This window comes from Panicum virgatum, chromosome 1K (genome assembly GCF_016808335.1).
Source record: "Panicum virgatum strain AP13 chromosome 1K, P.virgatum_v5, whole genome shotgun sequence".
Classification (NCBI taxonomy): Eukaryota; Viridiplantae; Streptophyta; class Magnoliopsida; order Poales; family Poaceae; genus Panicum; species Panicum virgatum.
Window position 1 is genome coordinate 28,196,728 of NC_053136.1, and position 25,476 is coordinate 28,222,203.

The following is a 25,476-nucleotide window of genomic DNA, read 5'->3' on the forward strand; positions in this document are numbered from 1 at the left end:
ATTTTATGTTGTAACAGTAAAGACACAAAAAATTTGCAAGGAGCAGCTCTCACCGATATGCTTTATTTTTAATAATCTTAGACATGCTCTTTTTTAGCCACACTGCATCATCGATATGTTCTTAGTCACCGCAGAACTGGAACGATGCAGCGTTCCACGTTCCGGGAACGGTCGTTCCGGGACGGGAACGCAGGAACGTTTTCATTCCCACAATGAAAAAAATGCATCGAAAATGTCGTTCCTCGTTCCGGGTTCATCGTTCCTCGATCCATCGTTCCGGGATCCGGGAACTCCGGTGACTATGGATATGTTTGAACAACATTTCCACTTTTTCTTCAGCCCTGCATGTGCATCTTGTTAATTATCACTCTATTCCCCTGGCTATGAGCAGTTCATGATACTTATTGCCCAATTGTGGTTATTTCATCTTTATTCTTTTCTCTCATAAGAATCATTGTTGTCTTCTATACAGTTTGATGTGCTTATCACGGGAAGAGAATCATTTGAAGAAGAATAAATCCATGAGCTATAGGTGCGAATCAGACAAATCAGATTCTTTTATTTCAGAGGATTGACATCAAACTAACTCCTATCAATTGTGTGTAAAATTTGAAATATGGAGGCAAAGAATGAAGTCAAGTTGTTATTGGATCACTGGAAACAAGCTGATTTAATCCGTTGGTAACATGCTTCTCACCATTCTGAGTTCCTTCATTTACACATAGTTCTTAGCATTATATGGCTTTTACTGATATGATGCATCTCTATACACGAACACAAAATTATTTTAGACATCTGCATCGATTATCTGATGAATTATGGTCCACAGCTTTTAGCATTTTTGGAGTATAGGTTTCAGCTGTGCTTTCATGGGAAGATTAAAATAAGTTAGTCCCACCAAATTAACAGAATAGAAGCTGGAACGGCTAGCAGCTACCAATTTCACCTTCTGACAATAATCTGTGAACCCAAACATCAAGAGAATACCAAAACTGCTAAACACAAACTGCCAATAAACTGTGAACCTAAACATCAAGAGAATACAAAACCACAGCAGGTGAAAATTCTCAGTTCTTTGAAGCTAAAGTAGATTCACTTTCAGAAAATTAAAATTGGTGTTTATCAGGTCTGCTACACGACATAACACACTTGAGGACTAACAAAACCCAGAGTAAAGGATAAGATAAGTCGCCCCCTTCCAGACAATATATTGCTTCTAAGCTGCGGCACCCTTGCCCTTCTTCCTCTGGAGCTTCTTCATGTAGAACTCGAGCTCTTTACCCTCAATGATGTAACTGTAATACAAAGGAAAATGCCATTGTAAGCAGCTGATTTGGTGACACAAGGCTTTGTTTCAAAACTAGCTGAGGCCAATAAATGATCTAAATGACTGGATGCCAACCAAATCAGTATTGCCCCTAAACAGCCAGCACAACAATCTATAATTCACTACAGAATCATGAGCTAAGAAGAAACCCAAACATAATTTTAATATTCTTTACCCGTCAGCTCGGCCACACTGCCCAGGGCGAGAAGCAATGCATGCCAACAACCTTCCACTTCCAAATTGCTCCTCAATGTGCGGGTCAAGTGTGCGTCCCTGCTGGCGCTTCTCAAGCTTCCTCTGGACATGGTTACTCTTCTTGGTTTCCTCAGCTGCGGCCTCACCCTCTTGACCCTGTACATATAAAAATAAAATAATAAATATTACATAAGGGAACCATAAGATCTACAATATAGAAAAGGTACTTTGGTTAACTGCAAAAGTGTTAACATAAATACTAAATCAATTGCAGATATTTCAACATCTCCCATGAACAAATTGACACAGTTTTTTTTCCTACCAAATTTGTAAGGAAAGATCATAATTAGATCATCCCATGAAACCTAAAACAAGTTACAGATGCATAAGCAAGTAATCAATACAAACGGTTCACAAAAATGAAATCTACAAATATATATGCAATTAGTAAACACAAGCATGTGCAGTAGCCAGATCTCTCACGAAATAAAAGAATAAACAATACATTATTTCACAACCAACACTGAACTTGGGTTGGAAAGAATGATACCTCAGCAGCATCCTTCTTAGCAGCCGGGGCCTTCTTCTTCCTACCAATGTCCACTCCATAGTGAGTGAGGTACCACTGCTTGAATGGGGCAGCATCAACTTGCACAATGGCGCTCTTCACAAGGGTCTGGGTCCGAACAAGCTCATTGTTTGACGCATTGTAGACAACATCCAGGATACGGGTCTTGCGGGTAACAGCCTCACTACCCCATGAGTAGTTACCGGTATCCAGGCGGAGAGCCCTCCACTTCACATTACCTCCTCGGACACGGACCCTCCTCACCGTCTTGTTGCTTGACAACTTGGTGTTGGCTGGCTGGCGGCCAAGCTCATACCTACAGATGAGAAGCGGAATTAACCTCTGAGCAAAACCACAATACCTAGGGCACAATCAAGTCAGCACAATACATAGACCAAGGTTTACTTCCATATTAGCTGATAACTACAATTCCCATTACCAGAGCCTCAATAACTCTGTTTTACAAGAAAAATCATAAAATTGTACATCATGCATTACGAGCAGCACATGAAGGTTCAAACTTCAAGTCAACTCAAATGATACATTGCCATAACAGCTATCCTTCTATCAATTCGGTCAAGTTAACCCCATTTGACATCTCGAAAGAAGACATAAAATTGAAAAGGGAGACAATCGTTATTGCATGACAACAGCAGGACTCCATCGTTCTTTAGAAGCAACATCACTTAGTCAATGTTGATTTAGCGACCACATAATTCAGAGGTGCGGGTAATCTAAAACAGTGAAATGTCACTGGAGTTCACCTAATCTCGTCGAGAGCAGACAATACAGCTCGGATCAATCACAGATCGAAATCAAAATCTATCTATCCGCGTATAGTAATGACCTAATCTTACACTAGCCAAATCTACAAATATGCAAACCGAAATGAGTCCAAATGAAAGAGAAAGGGGGAGGGAATCGGCAATTACTTTCGCTTCTTCCTCCAGGCCTTCTGCTTCCCACCGGTGGCCCGGCGCTTGTGCATCGAGTCACGCGAGATACCTGCACAGACACATCCAAAGCAACCGCCGCCGCAGCCATCAGCATCTCGCAAACCAAACAGAACAAGAACTCCGGTCGCGGGACATGAACAAGCAGAACAAGAAGCGGAGGGCGGCGGGGGAGAGCTCTCACCCATGGTGGCAGCGGTGGCCTTGCCCGGCTGCTCCTGCTGCTCCGCGGCCTCCTCCTGGTCCGCCCGCGCCGCCGCTCTTGTGGTTGGGTCTCGCAGGGAAGAGGAGAGCGAAACGAGGGTTCGTTTATATAGGGGGGGGGGGGGGGCGGCCGCGAGCGGTTTATTCACAGGTGAGATGGGCTGATCCGACGGTGGAGATCATGAGGCCCATCAGCTGTGCACTCTTTAAAGGTTGCGGCCCAGTAGGCCTGTGTAGTAGTATTGGAAGCCCAAAGGTTGCCCGCCTCACTAGAGACACAAGTCCAGCGTAAAATTAAGTTATTTAAAAATAATTGGAATGCATAGAACTACTATAAAAAATCTCATTAATAAGTAACAAAGGTTTGAATGACCAACATATGTGAAACCCCTACAAAAACAAAATACTCAGATTGTATTATAATACTGTAAGATATTGTTGAAATTTAAGTATTCCAATCCACACCAAATTATCATTGCAGACGGCAAGGCAATCCAGTGAACCGGCATAGGTCCTTAAGTGCCTTCCTGGAGAAGCCAGCCCATGGCCCTGTTTGTTTCCGATTATAATCAGTTTATCGGTGGAAATAAGTGATAATCCCACCAAACGTCTTGCTTATTTTTGCTTATCTGATAATCTGCTTAAGAGATTTGAACTACGAGAAACGAGAATCGAGAAAATCTTCGCTTCTCTCGGCCACGCTTAGATTATAGATTAAGCGAAAACAAACAGGGCGCATATTTCTTTGCACACATTGGACAGCCTCACATACAGGGTACAGCGCCAGCATCACCAGGCTGATGGCGGAGGAGATGGTGTTGCTGACGTGGCGCCCTTGCTACCTATGCTGGCCTTGTACACGAGTGCCCAGCACTCGAGCAAGTGGCAGAGAGCGGTGGCGCCAGAGCCACTACAATTCAACCTGGTAATCTAGCAGGTTAATTAGGTAAACCTCCTGTAATAAAAAGCTTATTGTGCAGCTGATCTATTGGAGAATTTGTGTTACATAAGACAACTAAAGAAGAGTACTGAAGCATATGAAATACCAATTGCAAGCACCCCCCCACATTTTTTGTAATACATCATGTAACTTTGCTTCATGAAAGAGAGAAATAAAGCTTTCAAAATTTACCTAGCCAATAATCCATAAATGTTTGCTGGCATAACCATGGCTGGTGACTCACTGCCTCTCACAGCGGCGGAGGCAGCGGTGGGGCGGGAGGGGCTCAAGCCCCCCCCCCCCCCCTACCGCTGTAATCTCCATGAAGCTCCCCCTAAGCCCCTCCTACAAATTTGAGAAGGAAGAAGGAGGGGAGGGGCTAGAGGAGGAAGAAGGGGAAGCAGCCCCTCCTGCCGTGATTCCTGGCTCCGCCACTGGCCTCTCATATCAAATATCATGAGCTGAAGAAAAAATAAAAGCAAATATTTAGTAACCTAACAAGTAATATTGATTATCAAAACAATGAGCCTATCCAAGCATGATTTTATTGTTAAAACGTCAGTTTAGCAGAACAACTAACCAATAATATTAGCCTTAAGGAATTATACCACCAATGTGCAAAATGAAAACCATACATTTGGTTGGAATTTTTTTATGTATGTTGATCTTTATTTATCTCCAAAATCATAGATTCATCTTAAAAAAAGCGTTGGAAATCACTCAGATTAGACCATCTAACTGTCCTAAAGAAATATAAGCCATGTGTTTGTGTGAAAGGTTGAGGCATGAATCAACACTTATCCTTGGCCGTGGGTATGGTCGTTGGTCTTGTTCTCGTGTGGGAATAGTTGTACACACCTACAGGGTCTTTAATCTATTGCAATAGCCGCGCTCTTGGTCATTGAGCACGCTCTTGTACTTGGACTTTAACGTATGTCACCACAAGAAGAGTTTATGGAAGATTGAGCTCATGAATTATGATCACTTTATTTATGCAATTATATTGATGCATGTTATAGAGATCATAGATGCTATGTCTTTTGCTTATTATAACTTGATCAAAGTAGATGCTTTTTATGCAAAATCAAATACCATGACCCTATCCTTGCTACTAACCAAATGCATTCTCCTTGAGGTCGGGCAAGTATATACCCATATTGGATAAGCCCTGCGAGTACCTTTTGTACTCATGGTGCTATCATTAAAGTTGATGCAGGTGATCCGCAGTCGAAGGCTATCTTTGGGTACTTCTACCCCGCGGACGGAGGTGCGCGTGAGGAGTAGATGGCCGGTGGTTATGGGAAGGGCACTATCGGCATATAGTGTTAACCTTCTTATTTTGTCCTATGTATGGAATGAGCGCGACGTAGAACTTTCCGCTACAAAACTCTAAGACTTGATGTTCTTGTACTTGAACCTCTTTATGTAATCCAAACTCTATGTAAGGATGTGCTTGTGTGATTATGTTTAACCTGTGCTTGTGGAGTGTGTTTAAATCCTGGGCGGTGCTCATGACACATTCCAAGGACTACCGGGGTTGGTTCTTTTTAATCTAGTTGATCATTGGACGATAACTTGATTAAACGGGATCAATTTGGGCTGGTTCCTCACAGCGTGGCATCAGAGCTATGGTTGCATTCCATGCATGATTGGTACTAAAATTTTGGTGTGAGACACGTTTAGAAATAAAAATTGTGATCATAATAATCAAGTACTTGTAAAATTTTGTTTTTCTTAAGGCTATATTTCTTGTATGGTGCATATATCTCTTATCTTTCATAGAGCTAATTTTTCTTACCTTATGTTGAGCTCAATCTAATAATCAATTCATAGTTTACAATAGTTCAAGAGAGGAGAACCATCGTTGCAACTTGAGTGAGGAGCGCTGCCACTATGCTCCATCTGAACCACAACCCCCCCCCCCCCCCCCCCGCCCGCTAACAACACATCGTGCTGCTAGCACTGCCAAAACAATTAGAATAAGAGAACAAGAAACAACAATTAGCATCCTCGAGTGCAGATGGGCGTGTAATGGCAACCCCTCCAAATCTGCTTAGCTGACCAGCTGCACGATAACCAAATCGAACTACTATCCACCCAAACAAACTACAGATTCACAAAATTCAAATACATGTCCACCAAATCGAGCACAGATACATCAAAACATATACTGAATCTTAAAAATGGAAATAATACCTAATTTAAATTAGTTTGCACAAATAAGAAGGATTTTTTCAATTATCATGGTAGCCCTTAAACACCAAAACATGTACCGAATCTTTTTTAGATGCATACACAGCTAGGAAGATTTACTTAACTAACAAGCAAACTTAAGCAAGTTAAATAAAAATGAACTACACTCTGGTCCTAAAAGAGTTAACATAATTTACATATGATCAACACAAATTGCTGAATTTAACCATGCAGAAAAGGATTATTCAGCAACAATTTTAAAAGGAAAAGCTATAGCTAGGAACTAAACAAATGTAAAAACTTAACATGTAGCTATAATATGGTAACACAAATTAATTAGCATGATAAAATATTGATAAAAAGTATAACAAAAATTTACCAACACTTATGGACAATAGCAATTATTTATTTTAGCCTTAGCAAGATAAACTGAACAAAAATAGATTTACAAACATAGACATAGATTCTGAACTAGAAACTTTTACAGTGAACTACACATGCATCAAGTAAGCTACTGCATAAATTTCATAATTTTTGGACTTCAAGAACTGCAGATATTAAAACTGGTTCTGCATTTTTAGCATTTTTCTACTATTTTTTGCGGACTTTCAAAGCATTAAGCGACCAGATATTGCAGATATTGTAATTCATGATATTGTATGGAAGATTGAGCTCATGAATTATGATCACTTTTATAGATTCATCATAGAACTAATAATCACGGTTGGATCTAGAAATGCTTATATGTGGTCCTTTGCTCGTCCCGAGTAAAGGTTAGGACTGAGGTCAAGCGGTAACTTCCTGATAGAATATCAGGCACAAAAGTTATTTCATACCTTGCTCTTGCTTGTGAACTTGAATGTGTCTACCATAATATCTTGAGTTGTTGAAGAATGGAATGATCTTGGCTTCAAGTGTCATCCTGTCATGCTGCCAGACTTGGGGAATTTTTGAAAGATTTTTTTTGCAGAAAAAGATGTTCGTGGTCTTACTCCCTTTCCATGGGTCTCTCAGAATCGCTCATAGCTTCTTACCAACACTTTTCCCTTATTTCACTTCACCGGCTCTTATGGTATATGCGGAGTTTTGATGGATGAGGTAGAATGACATCTGCTTAACTCAAATCTGTTGCAAGGTCAAAGATTGGATCCACATGTTGATACTCATATTTACAAACTGATTAGGATAGTGCACAGATAAATACATGCTCCTTTTCATGTCTGACTTTATTTGCTGAGTCATGCTTCTTTGGCATGCCATCTTTTTCTCTCTCTTTTTGGGTCATGCTTCTTTGGCATGCCATCTTTTCATCTCTCTCTCTTTCTTTTTTTTTGAATACTATTGTCAGACAGTATTTAAGGAGCATGAGGTTCATCTGAACATATAACCTTTAATCAAGAGCATAACTAAAGTAAAAACCATGATGGGTCACAAAATTTGATCAAGCTCAACTTGAAGCCAAGAGACAGCATGGGATTTTTTTTTCAAGTGGAAGGTAACAAATGGCCCTGGTAGGATGGTGGATAAAGAGATAAGACCAAGAACTCTGTTTTGTTTAAATAAAATTCCCAAACTGGTCAACATGAGAGAGACGAACAACTTTAAACCAGACATCTCACGTTAGTCAACAACTAAGCATCATGGGGTCCTATAAGTTATGGTTCACAAACTTAAGCGCAGCATGAAAAACATTTATGCAAGGCATCTATCTAGAACTCCTGTTAGCAGATTTCTTAAACTGATTCAAATATTTAAAAGATACGCTCATGTTTAGAAACGCTAAAGGGAGAAAACAAGTGAGGTAGTGCAAACTCAGGAGTCGGAGCGGGAGATGCACGTGACGTGTGAATGTGATCGTGGATGTGTAGCATCATGGGATCTCCCTCCCACACTTGTTTTCAACCTGCTCATCGATCATAGACAAAACAAACCAAATATGAAAGATAATGGGGCTCTGCCGGCATTACCACTGGGGAGCCAAAGTTCACAATCCTGAATGAATCCAAATAAAACTAGGGTGCGACTAAACTGACCTAAACCTAAACGAACTGACTACGACTAGCACCCGAACTAAACCTATGATAACTAGGGGTCTTATCTAAGATCCCTACTCGAGGTTTTGGATCCCTAGTGCCTCTATTAGGCGATCCACCCTCTCATCAAGAAACTTGAAATAAAGGTCGACGTCTTCTTGCATCTCTCTGACCTTTGTCCTCAACCTCTGCTGAGATGTGTCCAATCTGACATTGGCCATATGAGTGTTTGTAAGCTCATTGGAAAGCTTCCTTATCTCAGTCTTGTCTTGATAATCTTCTGCTCTGGCCGGTGGTCTCACTCCAAAGATTGTGAGGCGTGGTTGGAGTGGTGGCTCATCAGGAGATATCTTGTTGTGCCGGTAGTCGGGGCTGATTATCCGACCCTCCTTTATCACCCAAGAATGCACGTACTCCTCGTCGAGCTTAAGCCTTGGCCCTGGTGCATCCTCATCTTGGAACAACTTGACAGCGAAGACCTCCAACTTCTTCTTTGAGGGCCTATTCTGTGGTTTGCTACGCCGTCCCTCCGCTGGAGGTGTTCCACGAGGCGATCGAGAACCACCAGAGAAGCCGGGAGCCGAACGGGCTCGTGGGGAAGTCGGCCGACCTACCCCTGGCGCCCCTCGGGTCCCTCCTTCTGGGGGTGCTTCGAGGCAATGCTAGCGAGGTCATGGTCACCGAGAAGGCTTCTTCTTGGAGAGCCTCCGCGAAGTATTGCTCCATAGGGCTGAGTGCATCGCCCTCGTGGGATTCTGGCACAACGTATGGGACTATCTCCCTGTCGGCCATGGGTTGATGATGATGGGATGCTGGTGAGCAGTAATGGAGGTTTTGGGGAATAGATGGAAACAAGATGGAGGGTTTAGGTTTTCCGAAGAGAGGAAAGAGGGTGCGAGACTCCTTTATCTCGTCGCGAAACGTTGTCGCCCTCACAGAATTGGACTCTAGGTGGGTCAAGGAGGCCGTGCACCGAAGCTAGGCCTCACAGGAGCTGGCCCAGGTTCGGCCGACCTGGTGGGTCGGCCGACCTGGGCTGGGCCCAGTGGGCCCCAGCTTGTGCGGGTCAGCAGGTGGGGTTAGGTGTTTGAGAGGTAGAACGGGCCCACCTGCCCTTTCGGCCTATATGGCTCTTTTTAGATATAAATGTGTGATCGACTAAGTCAATCACGTCTATCTCTTCATCGAGAACTTTATTATGGTCTAGGAAGAGCTTGAGTCGTTGACCGTTTAACTTATAGGCGTTACCATCGTCATCTTGTATCATGATGGCTCCATGCGGCGATGTGTCGATGACGTGATACGGCCCTTGCCATTTGCTTCGCAGCTTCCCGTGACCAAATAACTTGACCCTAGAATTAAAGAGCAATACCTTGTCTCCGGGATTGAAGTTCTTGGGCTTCAATCACTTATCACGCCATCTCTTGGTTCTTTCTTTGTAGATCGAGGCCCTATGATAAGCTTTGTCTCTCCATTTCTCCTGTTTCGAGATCTGACGCTTCCGGTACTCTCCGGCTATTTTAAGATCCATGTTCCACTTCCGGATAGCCCAGTGCGCTCTATGCTCCAGCTCTACGAGTAAGTGGCAAGTTTTCCCGTAGACAAGCTGATAGGGTGACATTCCAATGGTTGTCTTGTATGCTGTACGATATGCTCAAAGTGCATCCGGTAATTTCAGCTTCCATCCCCTCCCCATCTCATTCACGGTCTTCTACAGAATATTCTTAATTTGTTTGTTGGATGTTTCTGCTTGACCGCTGGTCTAAGGGTGATACGGAGTCGCGATGTTGTGCCTTGTCCCTAGCTCCTTGAGAAAGTTCCGGAAGGCCGAGTCAATGAAGTGTGACCCTCCGTCACTGATTACCATCCTTGGTGTGCCAAACCTTGGAAAGATAATCTCATGGAATATCTTACGGGCATGCTTTGCATCTGCGACTCTACATGGCATGTCTTCGACCCATTTGGAGACGTATTCTACAGCGACCAAGATATACTCGCATCACTGGGATCTTACAAAAGGTCCCATGTAGTCAAAACCCCAGACATCAAAAAGTTCAACATGAAGATTGTAATTCAGGGGTATTGAATCGTGAGCTGTGATCCCTCCATGCCTCTGGCAGTTTGGACATCTTCGGATGAAGTTTTTTGTATCTTCATACATAGATGGCCAATAGAAACCGCTCTGCCAGATCTTCGCTTGAGTGCGAAATACACCATAGTGACCTCCATATGGTGCTGCATGGCATTTTTCTATGATCTTTTGTCCTTCTGCCGTAGGTACACAACGTCTGAGTAACCCATCTGCACAGACTCGGTACAGATATGGTGCATCCCATAGGTGGCGTCTTCTCTCCTGAACTAGCTTCTTTTTGCTCTCTCCTGGGGATATATACCCCGAAACCATGAAGTTCACAGTATTCGCATACCAGGGGTGCGAAGCTGTTACTTTGAGAAGCATATCATCCCATACGAAGTCATTTATCGGTGGGTCTTGGATATTCGTGTTGGTCATGCACGATAAATGATCCGCCACTGAATTCTCTACTCCTTTCTTATCTTTAGTTTCTAAATCAAACTCTTGGAGTAGAAGAAACCATCTGATCAACCTTGGTTTAGCATCCTTCTTAGTGAAGAGGTACTTGAGTGCGGCTTGGTCTGTATAGACGATGACCTTGGTCCCCACTAGATAGGATCTAAACTTGTCGATAGCAAAGACGACTGCTAGGAGCTCTTTTTCTGTTGTGGCATAATTGAGCTGAGCTCCAGTGAGTGTCTTGCTTGCGTACGCGATTGCGTGATGCTTCTTATCCTTGGTCTGGCCAAGTATGGCCCCCACCTCATAATCACTAGCATCACACATGATCTCAAATGGGAGCTTCCAATCTGGGGGCTGAATGATCGGAGCTAAGATGAGTGCCTTTTTGAGTGTGTCAAAGGCTTTATGGCACTCATCTGTGAATTGGAAAGGAACATCCTTAGCTACGAGACTTGTAAGGGGTCTAGCGATCTGGGAGAAGTTCGCGATGAACCTTCAATAGAATCCGGCATGGCCAAGGAAGCTTCTGATTCCTTTCACATTGATGGGAGGCGGAAGTTGCTCAATGACTTCAATCTTCGCCTTATCCACCTCTATCCCTCTCTCGGACACTAAGTGTCCTAGAATGATGCCTTCACAAACCATGACCTGACATTTCTCCCAGTTGAGGATCAGGTCCTTCTCTTGGCATCTCTGCAAGACTCTGTCCAAATTTTCTAGACAATGATCGAAGGTCGTTCCATAGACCGAGAAGTCGTCCATGAAAACTTCCATAATTTCCTCGATCATGTCGGAGAAAATGGACATCATGCACCTTTGGAATGACGCAGATGCATTACATAACCCAAACGACATTCGTCGGTAGGCATATGTTCCATAGGGGCATGTGAACGTAGTCTTGCTCTGATCTTCGAGATGGATGGGTATTTTATGGTAACCAGAATAACCATCAAGGAAACAGAAGTAGGAATGCTTCGCCAACCGCTCTAACATCTCATCGATGAAAGGTAGTGGGAAGTGGTCCTTCTTTGTGACCTTGTTGAGTTTTCTGTAATCTATACACATCCTCCATCCCGTGACGGTTCGTTGGGGAATTAGCTCATTCTTGCTATTTTTCACCACCGTCATGCCTCCTTTCTTGGGCATGACTTGAACTAGGCTTATCCACTCACTACGTGGAACAGGATAGATAATTCCGGCATCTAGGAGTTTGAGAACCTCTTTCTTCACCACCTCCCTCATAGCATTGTTCAACCTTCTTTGGGGTTCCCTAGAAGGTGCTATTGCGGGATCCAATGGGATTCGGTGGGTGCAAAGGGCAGGACTGATGCCCTTGAGATCTTGTAGGGTATAGCCTAGGACTGATCGATGCTTCTCTAGAACGGCGATGAGCTTGTTTGTCTCCTCTTCTGAGAGTTTGTCGCTAATGATCACGGGAGACTCTACATCGCTATTCAGAAAGGTATATCTAAACCCGGAAGGTAAAGGCTTTAACTCAATTGGAGGTCATGATGGCTTTTCAGTCGCGGGCAGTTCAGAAGTTTCACCAGGGTCTTCTTCTGCATCACTGACTTCTTCCGGCATTTCCTCGATATCATCCTCGAGGTCTGAGTCAAATGACTCAAAGGTGGAAGTGGCCATTATTTCCTCGATTGGCTCTGGAGTAGGGAGATCTTCCACTGAGCATTTTAATGCTCGATCCACAGGAATGTGGAAAGTGTCCTTCCCTAACTTGATGTTTAAACATCTGTCTTTAGGAACATCCTTAAAGAGAGCCTTAAGGGGATGTCCTATTAAGAAATCGAAGTTGAGATCTTCGAACATATGAAAGTTTAGACAGACTTTAACATCATTGTGCCAAAATGGCACATTGGTGATTATCACGTAACTGCTTGTAAGAGAACCTGAAGGTCTCTTGAGTTGTCTGTCTGTCGGAGTGAGCTTGTAATTGCCTAGAATGGCTAAGGCAAACTCATCTGACATGAGATTAGCTCCGATAGTGGGACTATAAAGAGCATCCACATTTTGATCTTGGAGACGACAACAGAATGATGATGATGGAGAGTTTAGATGGATTGGGGTTAAAGTAGATTCTCCTTCCTGCAGCCACTCGTTGTTGATCAATGTCGTCAACTCTTGAATCGTCTCCCGAAGAAAATCCTCCTCTAAGGGATCCGTAGGAGTGACAGGACTTGGTGGTCGCTTCTGACAGAAGAATCTTGAAGTGTTGCCGAAATCTTCAAAGACATCCGGCTTGATACTTCGGAGAAACTCCGGAGGTAGAGGGTCTTCTTCCTCTGATGTTTCGGATTAATGCTCAGGGGCGGTCTCATAGATTGAATCTACTGATTGGCTTTCGGAGGGTTCTGATTCGATTTCTGAAGGTTCCGCTTGATGCATCTCGGGCTCTGTGGGGACTGGCTCGTGGATACAAACGAAAGAGGTTCTGTCCAAGATTTTGTCGAGGACTTCCCTGCTCTCGGCTGGGGTAAGATGAGTGAAAGATCCTCCAGAGGTAAGATCGAGATGGTGTGCAGACTCCTTGTCAAGACCAGCATAAAAATGTTGGAGCAATAAATGCTCGGGTAATGACAAGTCTGGGCCTGATTTTACTAATAAGGTAAATCTAGCCCAAGCTACACCGATTGATTCCTTATCATTCTGACATAAAGTTAAAATCTCCATTCGTAAGGCACATATTCGTGAAAGGGGGAAGAACGCAGAACAGAATATGTCCTGAAGTTCAATCCAACTTCCATTCACACAGCCTACAACACGAATGTACCATTGCTTCGCTTCTCCCGAAAGAGAAAAAAGAAACAACTTCCATTTAAGAGTTTCATGTGTCATGCCCGAGATTTTCTTGCATGAACACACTTGCTCGAACTCGCGCAGATGATGGTAGGGATTTTCACAATCCCTTCCTGAAAAGAAATTTTCCTGAACAAAGGCTATATAGCATGAGTCGAGTTCATAGCTAGTAGAAAGAATTGGGTCAGCAGAGGGTGCTGGCTCATAGAACTCGCTCTTGGGTGAAGAGAGCTGTAAAAGGGATAGCTGCTCCATGGGTAGCGGGGGTTGAGATAGAATCAAGGAAAAAGAAAAAAGAAGATACAAGGATGACTGAGTCCGAAGATAATGTAGCTACCGTTCCTCGGCAACGGCGCCAGAAAGCTTGTTGGTATTTTGCAATATCACGAATAAAATCTGCAAGCGCACGGATACCGCTATAGCTTTCACCCAAGAGTATTCCAGGGTATCGTATCCACTGAGAAACGTGAGTACACTATCTATGGGTTCAGGCTCATCCAAGGACACACACGCCGGTGTGGAGAAGATAGAAGAGAGGACTTTCTAGATTTAGAATCTATACCTAGAAGAAGAGATCACGTCGCTGTTATACTTCGAGCTAAAGGTATCGACTGGCTTAAACAAGCCGATAGCTCCAATAATAGTGCTCTATCCAATATCCGAACGTGGAGGATTACTAGAGCTCGAACAGGGCTGTCACTACCTGCCAGCTACCTCTACAAACAGTGGGACTATCAGACAACTGAGTCGTATAGTCCAGCCTAGACACCACGTCTACACCTTTCCCTACTAACCTTAGCCCTGGCCAAGACTACTCTTTTCTATCTGGGGTCTTAAGCTAACATCAAATGCTACTCTATAAGCATACACATCAACTAATATAAGGCAAAGCTGATAACTTGTAATCTAGACTCTAATTCTAAATAAGCAAAGAAAGTCTCGAACACATACAACCGAATAAGCATCCGTCGAGGTACAAGCGGAGAAGAGTGCCGACAGACCCAGCACTTCCCTGACTCCTCCTCACTCTCCTCCTTTTCTTCTACACCTCCTAGACTACCTAAGCATGTAGGATGAAGGCCTCAAGCTCCAAGGGAGAAGGTGAGTTGAGTTGTGTGGAGTGTTGTGTGTGTTTCATTTCTCTACCTCCCCCTTTGTATTTATAGGAGGAGCCACGGGGTGAGCTGCAGCCGAGCCTCATCAAACCGCCATAAGCAACCAATGGGAGACCTCCACGTGGAACCTGAAGGCGGTGGGGCCCATGGGTAGGTTGGCTGACCTGCCTGGTCGGCCAAACCCCCAGTGGGCCCACCGACCTTGCATTTTGGTCTGTGGGTCACTTCCTGGGCCCACTTGTCAATGGCACGGGGAGTGGCTTCTATTGTTTTGGTTTCTTGCTCTGGTGGGCCCTCTAATCCATGTTTTGACACGTGTCGCGTCCTATTTTGCATGAACGTCGTATTTGGGATCATTCCTCACCATTATGCTGCAAAATTAGCTCAAAATCACCTGCACACATTCTAGAACATCATCTGTGGAATTTGTTACTAAATAAATCTATCCTAGCATTTATTCCACATGTTGGTTCCTTTTTGTGCAGGAGTTGACGGTCAAATCTGTTTGTTAGTGACCGTCAATAGCGAATCGAGTAACTGGGGCTAAGGGACATGTGCCTTGCGGCCCTAGAGACAAGTTCTCTACCTTCTTCAGGAGTCGTAACTCCATCGGCTACCTTGAATACCAACCTTTCTTTGTTTACTCAAGGTAAAAGCACGGCGAATCGAGTAGTCGGGGATAAGGGACATGTGCCTTGCGGCCCTAGAGACAAGTTCTCTAAACACCGAAGGAGTCATAACTCCATGGACTTTCTCGTTCATGAGACGACGACTAATTCAACTACTTCGGTACTCGACCTTCGGATGGGACAAGCTCCCTATTTCCCAATCGGATTTTCTCGTCCATGAGACGACGACTTATCCGACTACTTCGGTACTCAACCTTCGGATGGGACAAGCTCCTTATTTCCCAAGCGGATTTTCTCATCCATGAGACGACGACTTATTCGACTACTTCGGTATTCGACCTTCGGAGGGACAAGTTCCCCATCTCCCAAGAGGATTTTCCCCGTCCATGAGACGACGACTTACTAGACTACTTCGGTACTCAACCTTCAGAGGGACAAGTTTCCTATCTCCCAAGAGGATTTCTTCGTCCATGAGACTACAATTGGTCGACTATACTCGACCTTCGGAGGGACAAATTCTCTATCTCCCAATAGGATTTCTTCGTCCATGAGACGACAATTGATTGACTACTTTGGTACTCGACCTTTGAAGCGACAAGTTTCCCTATCTCCAAGGACTTAATCATCCATGAGGTGACAACTCATCGACTACCACGCACTCGGCTTCGAGAAAACACAAGACTTTTATTTCCTAAAAGGAATTCCTAGTCCACAAAACGACAACCCGTCGACTACAACAGTACTCGACCTATGAAGAGATAAGGCCTCTATTTTCCAAGACGGAATTATCATTCAGATAGAGATTAATCGACTACTCCAGTACTCGAATAATCTCCTCATTTCCAAAGAAGGAAATTTTAGTCCACAAGACGACAGGCAATTCGACTGCCGCGGTACTCAAAGAAACAACTCAAGACAGCTTCATAAAAAAGCAACCAGCCGATCGGCCATCATCCAAAAAGAAAAGTACTATACATCTCAATGTTCAAAAGTACTGCAGTGGACACACATCCACACAAAAGAATATTACAGCAATTGTTCAAGACTCTGGCACCGGCTCCAAGCCACTAATAACCCTATCAGCAATGGGTTTCATCTCCGCAACATACTTAGGGAATTGTTCCTCTGAACAACCAATGGCAACCCCATCACCAATAGGGGACAAGTTCGCAGAGGGGAGAAAGGACTTAACTAATCCTAAGGCATGGGCTAAGTACACCCTAGAAGTGTCGGAGAAAAAGCTACTAAGTCACTGGGGGGCTTCTAGAAGTCGATCCAGCAGACTCTTGCCACCAGCATCCTCATCCTCGACCATCCCAACGACTACTTGAGCCGCCGCCTCGAGACCAGCTAGCTGCTGGGCCTTCTGATCACGATCAGCCACCAAGTCCCTGATCTGCTTCATATCGCTGATCATCTGCTTGTTAGCATCAGTCTTGATCTTGGTCAGCTTTTTCACAGCATCTGCGTGACGATACATAATATTTTTAAGATCAGTCACTAGTTCATCCCTTTTCAACAACAAGCTTTTAAGCTCTATCAAAGCAAGAAAAATTTGGGCATAGAAGAAAACTACTCGAAGGACGCAAAAGAAGGAAAAGAATACATTTCTTCTCCTTGGCAGCAGCCTTGGTCTTCTCTTGCAACTTGGAGGCTTTATCTTTTAGAGCAGAATTGTCATGCTCCAAAGTTTCATCCCGGACCTCCAAAAGCCTAACCTTTTCAGATTGCTCCCGAGAAGACATCTCAAGAGCAGCCATCTTCTCAAGCTATAGCGCTTGGTCAGCTGTCAACTAAAGATCCTCCCCAGTCCACCGAAGGAACTCGGCCTGCTTAGCGACTTGCTTAGCCAGATTCTATCAACAAAACAAAGTCAACACAGAGTACTCGACAAACTCAACTACTCGAGTACAAAAAGATACTCACAACAAGAGAAGAATGCAGCCCAAGATCCCCTGGGCAACGGCAGCCGATCCCTCGACCGACTTCTCCACCTCCTGCCGCGGCACTTCCTGCAAGGATGGATCAACATTGGCGCCAACCGAAGAGCTCTTCGGTTGATTCTCATTCTGCTTATTTGAAAAACACAAGAATATCCGCAAAAGGACAACAGAAAACCACTAGATCGCACCTCGTAAAGACATTCACCAGTGCCAGTGGCAGAAGACTTTTTTCCAGCCTCCTCGAGGGCCAGATCTCTCGCCGCGCCAGTAACAGAGTCGCCCAACCGATCGTCCTCCTTCGGTGGGCTAGAAGGCAATCGGGCAATACTCTTAAGGGAATTGAAAATTCCTTTCTCCGACTCATCAATCCCAAGAGCGTCTGGATTGCTACAAAAATAAGAAGTACTTGACACTTCAACCACAAAATCAAAAAAGCAAAGACTAGCAGTCGATCAACAGTCACACTTACTGAGAGGAATGTTTAAGCACGATTTTCTTCGGCTTGGTAAACTTCGGAACTCCGCTAAGCCCCAAAGCGCTCTGCCCCCTAGTAGAGCCACTCCCACCGGACTCAGCCGGCGCAGCAGGAGTCGTGATGGCTGGGCTCACAACAGAGCTCCCCGCTCACCTCTTGGAAGGAGAAGGAGGCCTAAGAAGAAGAAAAGCCATAAAAAACAAGCGCAAAATTTCAGAAAAGTACCAATCCATACTCACCTGTCACTACTTCCAGCAGAAGCGGCCCTCCGCTTCCGAGTCATTGTAGAATCGACGGCCGGCTCGTCTGCCACCCAGCCCTGGACATCCGACGTCGTTCGACTAGCCGACGGACCCGCACAAAACACAACCTTCATCAGTCCAAAATCCAACAGCTCAATCAAACAAAAGAGCAAGGAAAAGGTAGTCAGATTCACACTTGAGTCAGTATGCGCGAGGCCCACTCTGATAGTTTTTGGGATTAATCTGCACGAAAGATACCAAATCAACTCGACTACTTGACAAAAGTACTCGACTCAAACTACAGTCTACTACTCGAAACAGTACTCCCGAGGACGCTTGTCGGCTCTGAACGCCCCAGAAAAACTGGGCCTCCAGTCTATATTCTTCAGGAGAGTGGCCACCCGACCCTCCAATTCGCCCTCAGAGATCTTCTCCAGAGTATATCGAGTGGGATCCTCCTCACCCGTATACTCAAAGGCAAGATGAACCCGCCGTTGCAAAGGCTGAACCCTTCGGAGAGACCAATGCTCTACCACGGAAACACCAGTAATATGGTGATCCACCTTCAGCTTCTCAATCTCCCCAAGGAGAAAGTTAACCTGGTCCACCCTACCTCCCCTGGAATTCCAACTCGGCTTCTTCATAGGGGGACCAAGAGTGCGAAGAGGAAGAGAAGAAGAAAGATTGCTAACATAAAACCACATTGACTTCCAGTCGATGACCTTGTCACTCAATTCGTAAGGGATATACTTGGGTTTCTTCCCCTGACAGAACTGAAGCCCAACCCCCCAACTACATGTATGTTAGAGTCATTGGGATGAGGCTTCAGATGGAACAAATATTGGAAAAGATCAAAATGGGGTTCAATCCTCAAGAATGCTTCGCACAGATGAACAAAGATCGAGATGTGAAGAATTGAATTAGGGGTCATGTGATGCACCTGGACCCCCCAGTGGTGAAGAAGACCTCGGAAGAAATTAGAAACTAGAAAACCGAGGCCACGAAGAACATGAGGAAGAAAAACAACAGATTCGTTTCCTTCCTCATGAGGAAAGGACTCCCCATCCGAACGCCTCTAGTGGATCACGTTCTGGGGCTGAAGAAGATGACTCTCCACTAGATTTAACAGATGGGAGTCTGTACACTTACTCAACTTCCACCCCTGGACCTCCGCCTCATCCTCGGCGGCGTCGCTCGCCTTCCCCCTTCCAGCAGATCTCTTGGGGGCCATGGGAACAAGGAGAAGATGATTCTCTCTCGCTTCACACTCGGGGGCTAGCAGTGGCTAGTTTCTCACGGCACTCTGAGGCGAGAGCAGATGAGTCGACGGCGGCGGAGTAGGCCAAGAAAGCGTGCTAAACCTAGATTTACTCGAGTAGTTAAATAAGCAGAAACAATGGCAGTACGGTAAATAACCAGAAGTCCAAAGGTCCCAAACCAAGTTCTCAGAGTTATTTCAACTAGCAACTTCGGGATTCACTCCAAAGGACTCAAAATCAACTCAGAAATCTGATTACAAGGATTACATCGCAATAGAAGAAATTACTCAGATCTCAACGGTTTTACCACTCAAAACCACTCGATCTCAGCTACAAAGAGGACAGCCCAAGGGCTGATACAGAGATACAAATCTTATTACTTAGAGGGGAGTAATCAAAATACATTCAGGGAGGAAAAGGCTTGTTGTAAGAAGATATGAGTGGTCAAGAACATCGCAAATCCTCTTCTTGCATCTGCTCTTCTCCCTGATAGGTTTTGCAACAAAAACAATGTCATCTCTCCAGAAGCCATCGAGGGGGAAACAACCGCAGTTCCCACCCGACAAGGCTTCTGACACGGCTTCTACCATCAGCCCACCAAGACAACCAGGATGGCTGCGATGTGAGAAGCAAAGGTGGCGGCCTGAGAGATAACAAGTGTTTGTGCTGCTCGCAAACACTCTTCTAGCACCTACAAGGACGAATCGAGTACTCTCATCAGGAGGTCGAGTACTCTCCAGTGAGGAACTCTACTTGGAACCCATAACTATGACTGCAAGAATAAAGATTCAAGTGCAACGGACCCTGCTTAAATAGAAGAAGCAGTGGAGCCACAGCTCATCCCGTGACATCCAAGGATAGGGAAGCTCACGGGAAAAACAGAAAAGATTCTGCAGCAGTACTCGCCACGTGAACCCACAGGCAAACAGTACACCGCGCTGACACCTTTTCAGAAGATTCATTGCAGTACTGATGATTTCAAAAGATAACAAAAGGACGTAACGCGATCTCCCGGACCCTTAACCCCAAATCGAAGATTTGAATTCGAGGCTCGGGGGCTGCAGGATACGTGTCATAAATGGCAACTTTTTTCGAACAAGTTTCAAACGTCAAATGGAAGATTGAAGGACCCGGAAGACTGAGTCGATCCTCAGCCTGATTCATCAAATCATACTAAGGCTCGAGGGCTACTCCATATGGAGCGCGAGTACATCGTGCACCATATATCAAGACAGATTCGGGGCTTGAGCACCTCATAGCCTCGACGCAGCCGAAGAAGCACTCTAAAGACTACTCGACGCACTCGACAGACTCCAAGAATGGACAATATGCTCCAGAAGCACGCAAAGCACTCGATTACGCAGACAGAAGTCTAGAGTTTCTCGAAGTACCCGACAGACATCTTCAGAAGCACTCTACGCCTGCAGGACTCGACTACGAAGAGCTCGGGGGCTTGTCAGACCCGGGACAGCGGGACTGCCCACAGGCGCAGAATGTTCTAGAGTAGGGAGAAGCACATGGATATATCCTACCTCTTTTGTATCTACCCGAATAGGAGTAGAACTAGTTGACGTACTCGGGAACTAGCCGAACTCTTCGGACTAGCATCCTAACAAAACTCGACTAGGACTTTCCATGTAACCCTGTCCCCCCAAGAGATATAGGGGCAGACAGGGACCTCTCCAAAACATCGAACAATACCAGAGGGAATACAAACCACCACACAGGACGTAGGGCATTACGCTCCGGCAGCCTAAACATGTCTAAATCCTTGTGTCCCTTGCCCCATCGCGTTCTGATCTCGGCGAGTCACTACTCATAACCACTCTCCTCGGGATACCCCTCGGAGAACCCGACGGTAAAACACTGACACCCTAGTGATCAGTTGCTCGATCTTCGACTGTGACTTCGATCACGCTCTGTGCGACCTTGGAGCAAGTGTTAACATCATGCCCAAGGTAACATTCTAGAAGCTCCGCTATTCGACACTTTCCCCCACCACTATGTGTGTGCAGCTGGCAGACTCCGCCGTGAGATATCCCGAGGGAGTCGTGGAAAACCTCTTGGTAAAAGTCAGGAGCACTTGCATACCCGCGGACTTCGTGGTCCTCGATATGGAGGGAGATCTCGGAATTCCACTCATACTTGGGCAACCTTTCCTGCGAGACGCAAATGCCAAAATTGATGTCGGATCAGGAACAATCAGCCTTCGTATCATGGGAAAAACCATGAAATTCAAGCTTCAGAACAAAAGGGAACTATTTCTGATCCATGAGGATAGCGATAAGCAAGGGTTATGGGCCGAGCCCAGTTGGGAGAATTGGGATATTCATCACTCTCCTTCCGAGCCTGCCTAGGAAGATTGGGAGATTCATGATCCCCCAACTAATCCAGTAGAAGATGACCAGAAGATCCCTGACTTCATCACAAACACCGTATAGGATGATCTGGAGATCGTCTACCCTACAACCGAGGATCCTACTCCTGCGCCACCTACGCCACCAAAGAAGACAAAAAAGGTGTGGCGTAAGAAGAAGAAGACGTCATCGCCCGCTACAACTTCTCCAGGTATGGACGAAATGACCTCAACCTGATCAGGTATGGAGAAAGGTCCTGCTTTTCGGACCCTAAGCCAAGAGCTAGCTTGGGGGAGGTTCCGTCCCCTAAGTCAATTGTATCCCTTTATTTGCTTTCAAATAAATTTAATAAAAACTTTTAAAAATAAAATAAATATTTATTGCTTTATTTCCCTTTCATCATGCGTGGTAAGAATGTTTTAACTTCTCTTGAAGTTGAAAGGATGAGTTTTGCTTTGCTCTGCCTTGCCTGATATGTCTAGTTTTTGGCTAAAAAGCTCTCTTATGTTTAAGTCCGTTGGCTATGTTAAGCTCTTTGCCATGAACCTGAAAGTTTTATGGGTTGCACATGCTTGATCTAAGTCTAAGTTATTGTGAGTATAGATATGGTAAATAAAGCTATGCAACCTTATTCTAGTGAACCTTGAAATCTGGAGTTTTTTATTTTCGAAAAGTTCAAAAAGGAAAGTTCCTCAGTGATAAGCAAATCCTACCAGAGCCATATGTCATACACCATGAGAAACCTTATACATATGCTGCTTGTCACTTTGTTGAGTTTTGTCAAATTTTGTTACCTTAGTGAGAATCTGTTCATGTTTTCTCGATCATAAGCACGTACACATCCACATCCACTTGCGACATTCCGACATTGGAAATTAGCTTCACCACCATCCACCAATAAATGCTCCATATTTTGGCAAACTCTCTCTTAGAACATCCCAGAAATACAATATAGTATTAGATTATGGTTGCCCCAAAAAGAAAAAAGTTGGCATGCCAAAGAAGCATGGCCCAAAAAAGAGAGAGATAGAGAGAGAGAGAGAGAAAAACAAAGGGTAACCACGTCTGAAAAAATAATGCATCAAGAGATTATAAAAGAGAGAGAGAACCGATGCTTTGAGAAGTAAGCCCTATTCATTTATCCATCCATCCATACACTTGCACCTTTTGATCGAGATTGCATGACTTGTCTCTCCAAGGATCCTCTCACTACTAGAAAACGGGCCATCGGTCCTGGCCAAAGGTACCAGCTGCTGTTGCAGCCGGTACCGATGGGTATCGACCGACCTAGTGGAGGGCAATTGGCACCGGGTGGTGGTTCCAACCGGTTCCAATGCGTCACCATAGGAACCGGTCTGAACCACCACCCGGTACCAAATGAAGACTGCGCTAAAGGAACCGGTTTATAGGAATAACCGGTTCCTATGGTAATGAAACGTGGCAGCTGCCAGGAGCTCGGGCCTAAGGCACCGGTTGGTGCCTTGACCCGGTGCTATTGAATTAATTTTAGCACCGGGTCATTGAAATCAACCGGTGCCTTTGGCCCGAGCCTATAAATACCCCAGCCTCTCCCCCTCTCAAGCTGTCGTGAACTCACTGTTCATGGCAGCTGAGTGGGGTGAGGGGAGGTGAATTTTTGCTTTTTTTTGAAAAAAAAGGTTAGTTATTTTTCTTTATAACTTAGCAATTAATTTTTAGAAACAGTTATTACTTGATTTAGTTTATATATGTGATAATTATTTTTATTTGTAGCATCTTATTGTAGTTATATACGTTATCAATTTATTTGATATTTGAATACTATCAAATTATTATATTTATATGTTTTTTCAATTTATTTGATAAGTGAATAGTATCTATTTATTATAATTATATGCATTATCGATTATATAAATATATTGTTATAAATTGGTAGTATGAATGAACTATTTGTACAGTGCAATGATGTATATAAATGTATTGTGGACCTAGATGAGTCGGCAATGGATGTACATGGCCGACCGGCGTTCAAAGGAGTTCATGGATGGCGTGCATGAATTCATAGAAGCGGCCGAGAAACACAAGTATGGCGGTTTCGTTCGTTGTCCATGCAAATTTTGTAAGAATGAGAAGGATTACTCATCATCAAGAACCATCCATAATCACTTGTTCAATAGTGGTTTCATGCCGAACTACTATGTTTGGACCAAGCATGGCGAAAGAGAAATTGTGCTGGATAATAATGTAGAAGAAGAGGACAGGATTCCTGACTTTGCAGCCAATTATAATTCCTTTTTCAATGATACTGCAATGGGTGAGCCTGAAGAAGATACTGAAGGATACGTTGTAGAAGATGATCTTGGTCAGATGCTGCGCGAAGCTGAGGAAGGTTGCGAAACAGAAAAGGAATCGAGAGATCTGAAGCGTATGTTGGAGGACTACAGAACATTGTTGTACCCTGATTGCAAACAAGACCAAAAGAAATTGGGTACCACATTGGAATTATTGCAATGGAAGGCATCAAATGGTTTGTCTGACAAGGGATTCGAGGAGTTGCTGAAACTTATAAAAAACTTACTCCCTGAGGGTAGCATCTTACCGGAGACAACATACGAGGCAAAAAAAGTTGTTTGTCCTATAGGATTAGAGGCACATAATATACATGCTTGTCCTAATGACTGCATCCTATATCGAGGTGAGTATGAAAATTTGGATTCATACCCTGTATGCAACGCATGCCGGTATAAGATCCCTCGAGATGATCCAGGCGACGTTGAGGGGATGCGTGTCAAGAAGAGGGTGTATGCCAAGGTGATGTGGTATTTTCCTCTAATACCACGTCTGAAACATTTGTTCATGAACAAAACGAATGCTAAATTGATGCGATGGCACAAAGAAGAACGTAAGCAAGACAATATGTTGAGACACCCCGCTGATGGGTCGCAGTGGAGAAAAGTGGACAGAACATTCCCAACATTTGGAAATGATGCAAGGAATATAAGGTTCGGCTTAAGTACGGATGGCATGAATCCTTTCGGTGAGCAGAGCAGTGGCCATAGTACCTGGCCTGTGACACTCTGTATATACAACCTTCCTCCCTGGTTGTGTATGAAGCGGAAATTCATTATGATGCCGGTGCTTATCCCCGGCCCGAAGCAACCCGGTAACGATATAGATGTGTATCTGAAACCACTGATTGAGGATCTTCTATTGTTGTGGAAAGATGAGGGTGTTCGTATATGGGATGCACACGCAGAGGATCATTTTAACCTGCGTGCATTACTTTTTGTAACCACCAACGATTGGCCAGCACTAAGTAACCTCTCCAGACAATCCAATAAGGGTTATAGGGCATGCACCCATTGTTTAGAAGAAACCGACAGCATGTACCTCAAGCACTGTAGGAAGATCGTGTATATGGGTCATCATCGATTTCTTCCGATCAAGCACCCATTAAGGAGGAGGCATGCTCTCTACGATGGAAAGGCAGATCATCGTACCAAGCCTAGGCACCATTGTGGGAAAATAGTATTTGAAATGGTCAAAGATATAAAAATAGTATTCGGAAAAGGACCCAACAGCAGATCAGTGCAGAGTGATGACGGACGTGCACCTATGTGGAAGAAGAAGAGTATTTTTTGGGAGTTACCTTATTGGGAAGTCTTAGACGTCCGCCACGCAATTGATGTGATGCACCTAACAAAAAATCTTTGTGTG

At 44.4% G+C, this 25,476-nt stretch overlaps 1 protein-coding gene across 2 annotated transcripts; it reads right to left on the bottom strand.

Annotated features, from left to right (window-relative positions):
* Positions 1-911: 911 nt before the first annotated feature.
* On the bottom strand, positions 912-3,351 carry LOC120701169 (40S ribosomal protein S8). Of its 2 annotated transcripts, XR_005685993.1 has the most exons (6): positions 3,228-3,351; positions 3,023-3,095; positions 2,073-2,406; positions 1,503-1,678; positions 1,109-1,295; positions 914-1,066 (listed from the first exon to the last, which is right to left on the bottom strand). XR_005685993.1 is itself a non-coding variant. In XM_039985314.1 (5 exons), exons 1-5 carry the CDS (start codon positions 3,229-3,231, stop codon positions 1,217-1,219), a joined length of 666 nt encoding a protein of 221 aa, XP_039841248.1. In that variant the 5' UTR covers positions 3,232-3,351; the 3' UTR covers positions 912-1,216. The 2 variants fall into 2 exon arrangements, 1 of the variants encoding a protein (XP_039841248.1); XM_039985314.1 differs by having other exon boundaries at positions 912-1,295.
* Positions 3,352-25,476: the final 22,125 nt, after the last annotated feature.

What these genes read in the sequence shown, in the direction of transcription:
- LOC120701169 (XM_039985314.1), bottom strand. An exon ending in CTAAGAAGGATGCTGCTGAG is followed by an intron (nt 1,679 to 2,072) that starts GTATCATTCTTT and finishes TTATATGTACAG; the next exon opens with GGTCAAGAGGGTGAGGCCGC. An exon ending in CAGTGTGGCCGAGCTGACGG is followed by an intron (nt 1,296 to 1,502) that starts GTAAAGAATATT and finishes TTTGTATTACAG; the next exon opens with TTACATCATTGAGGGTAAAG.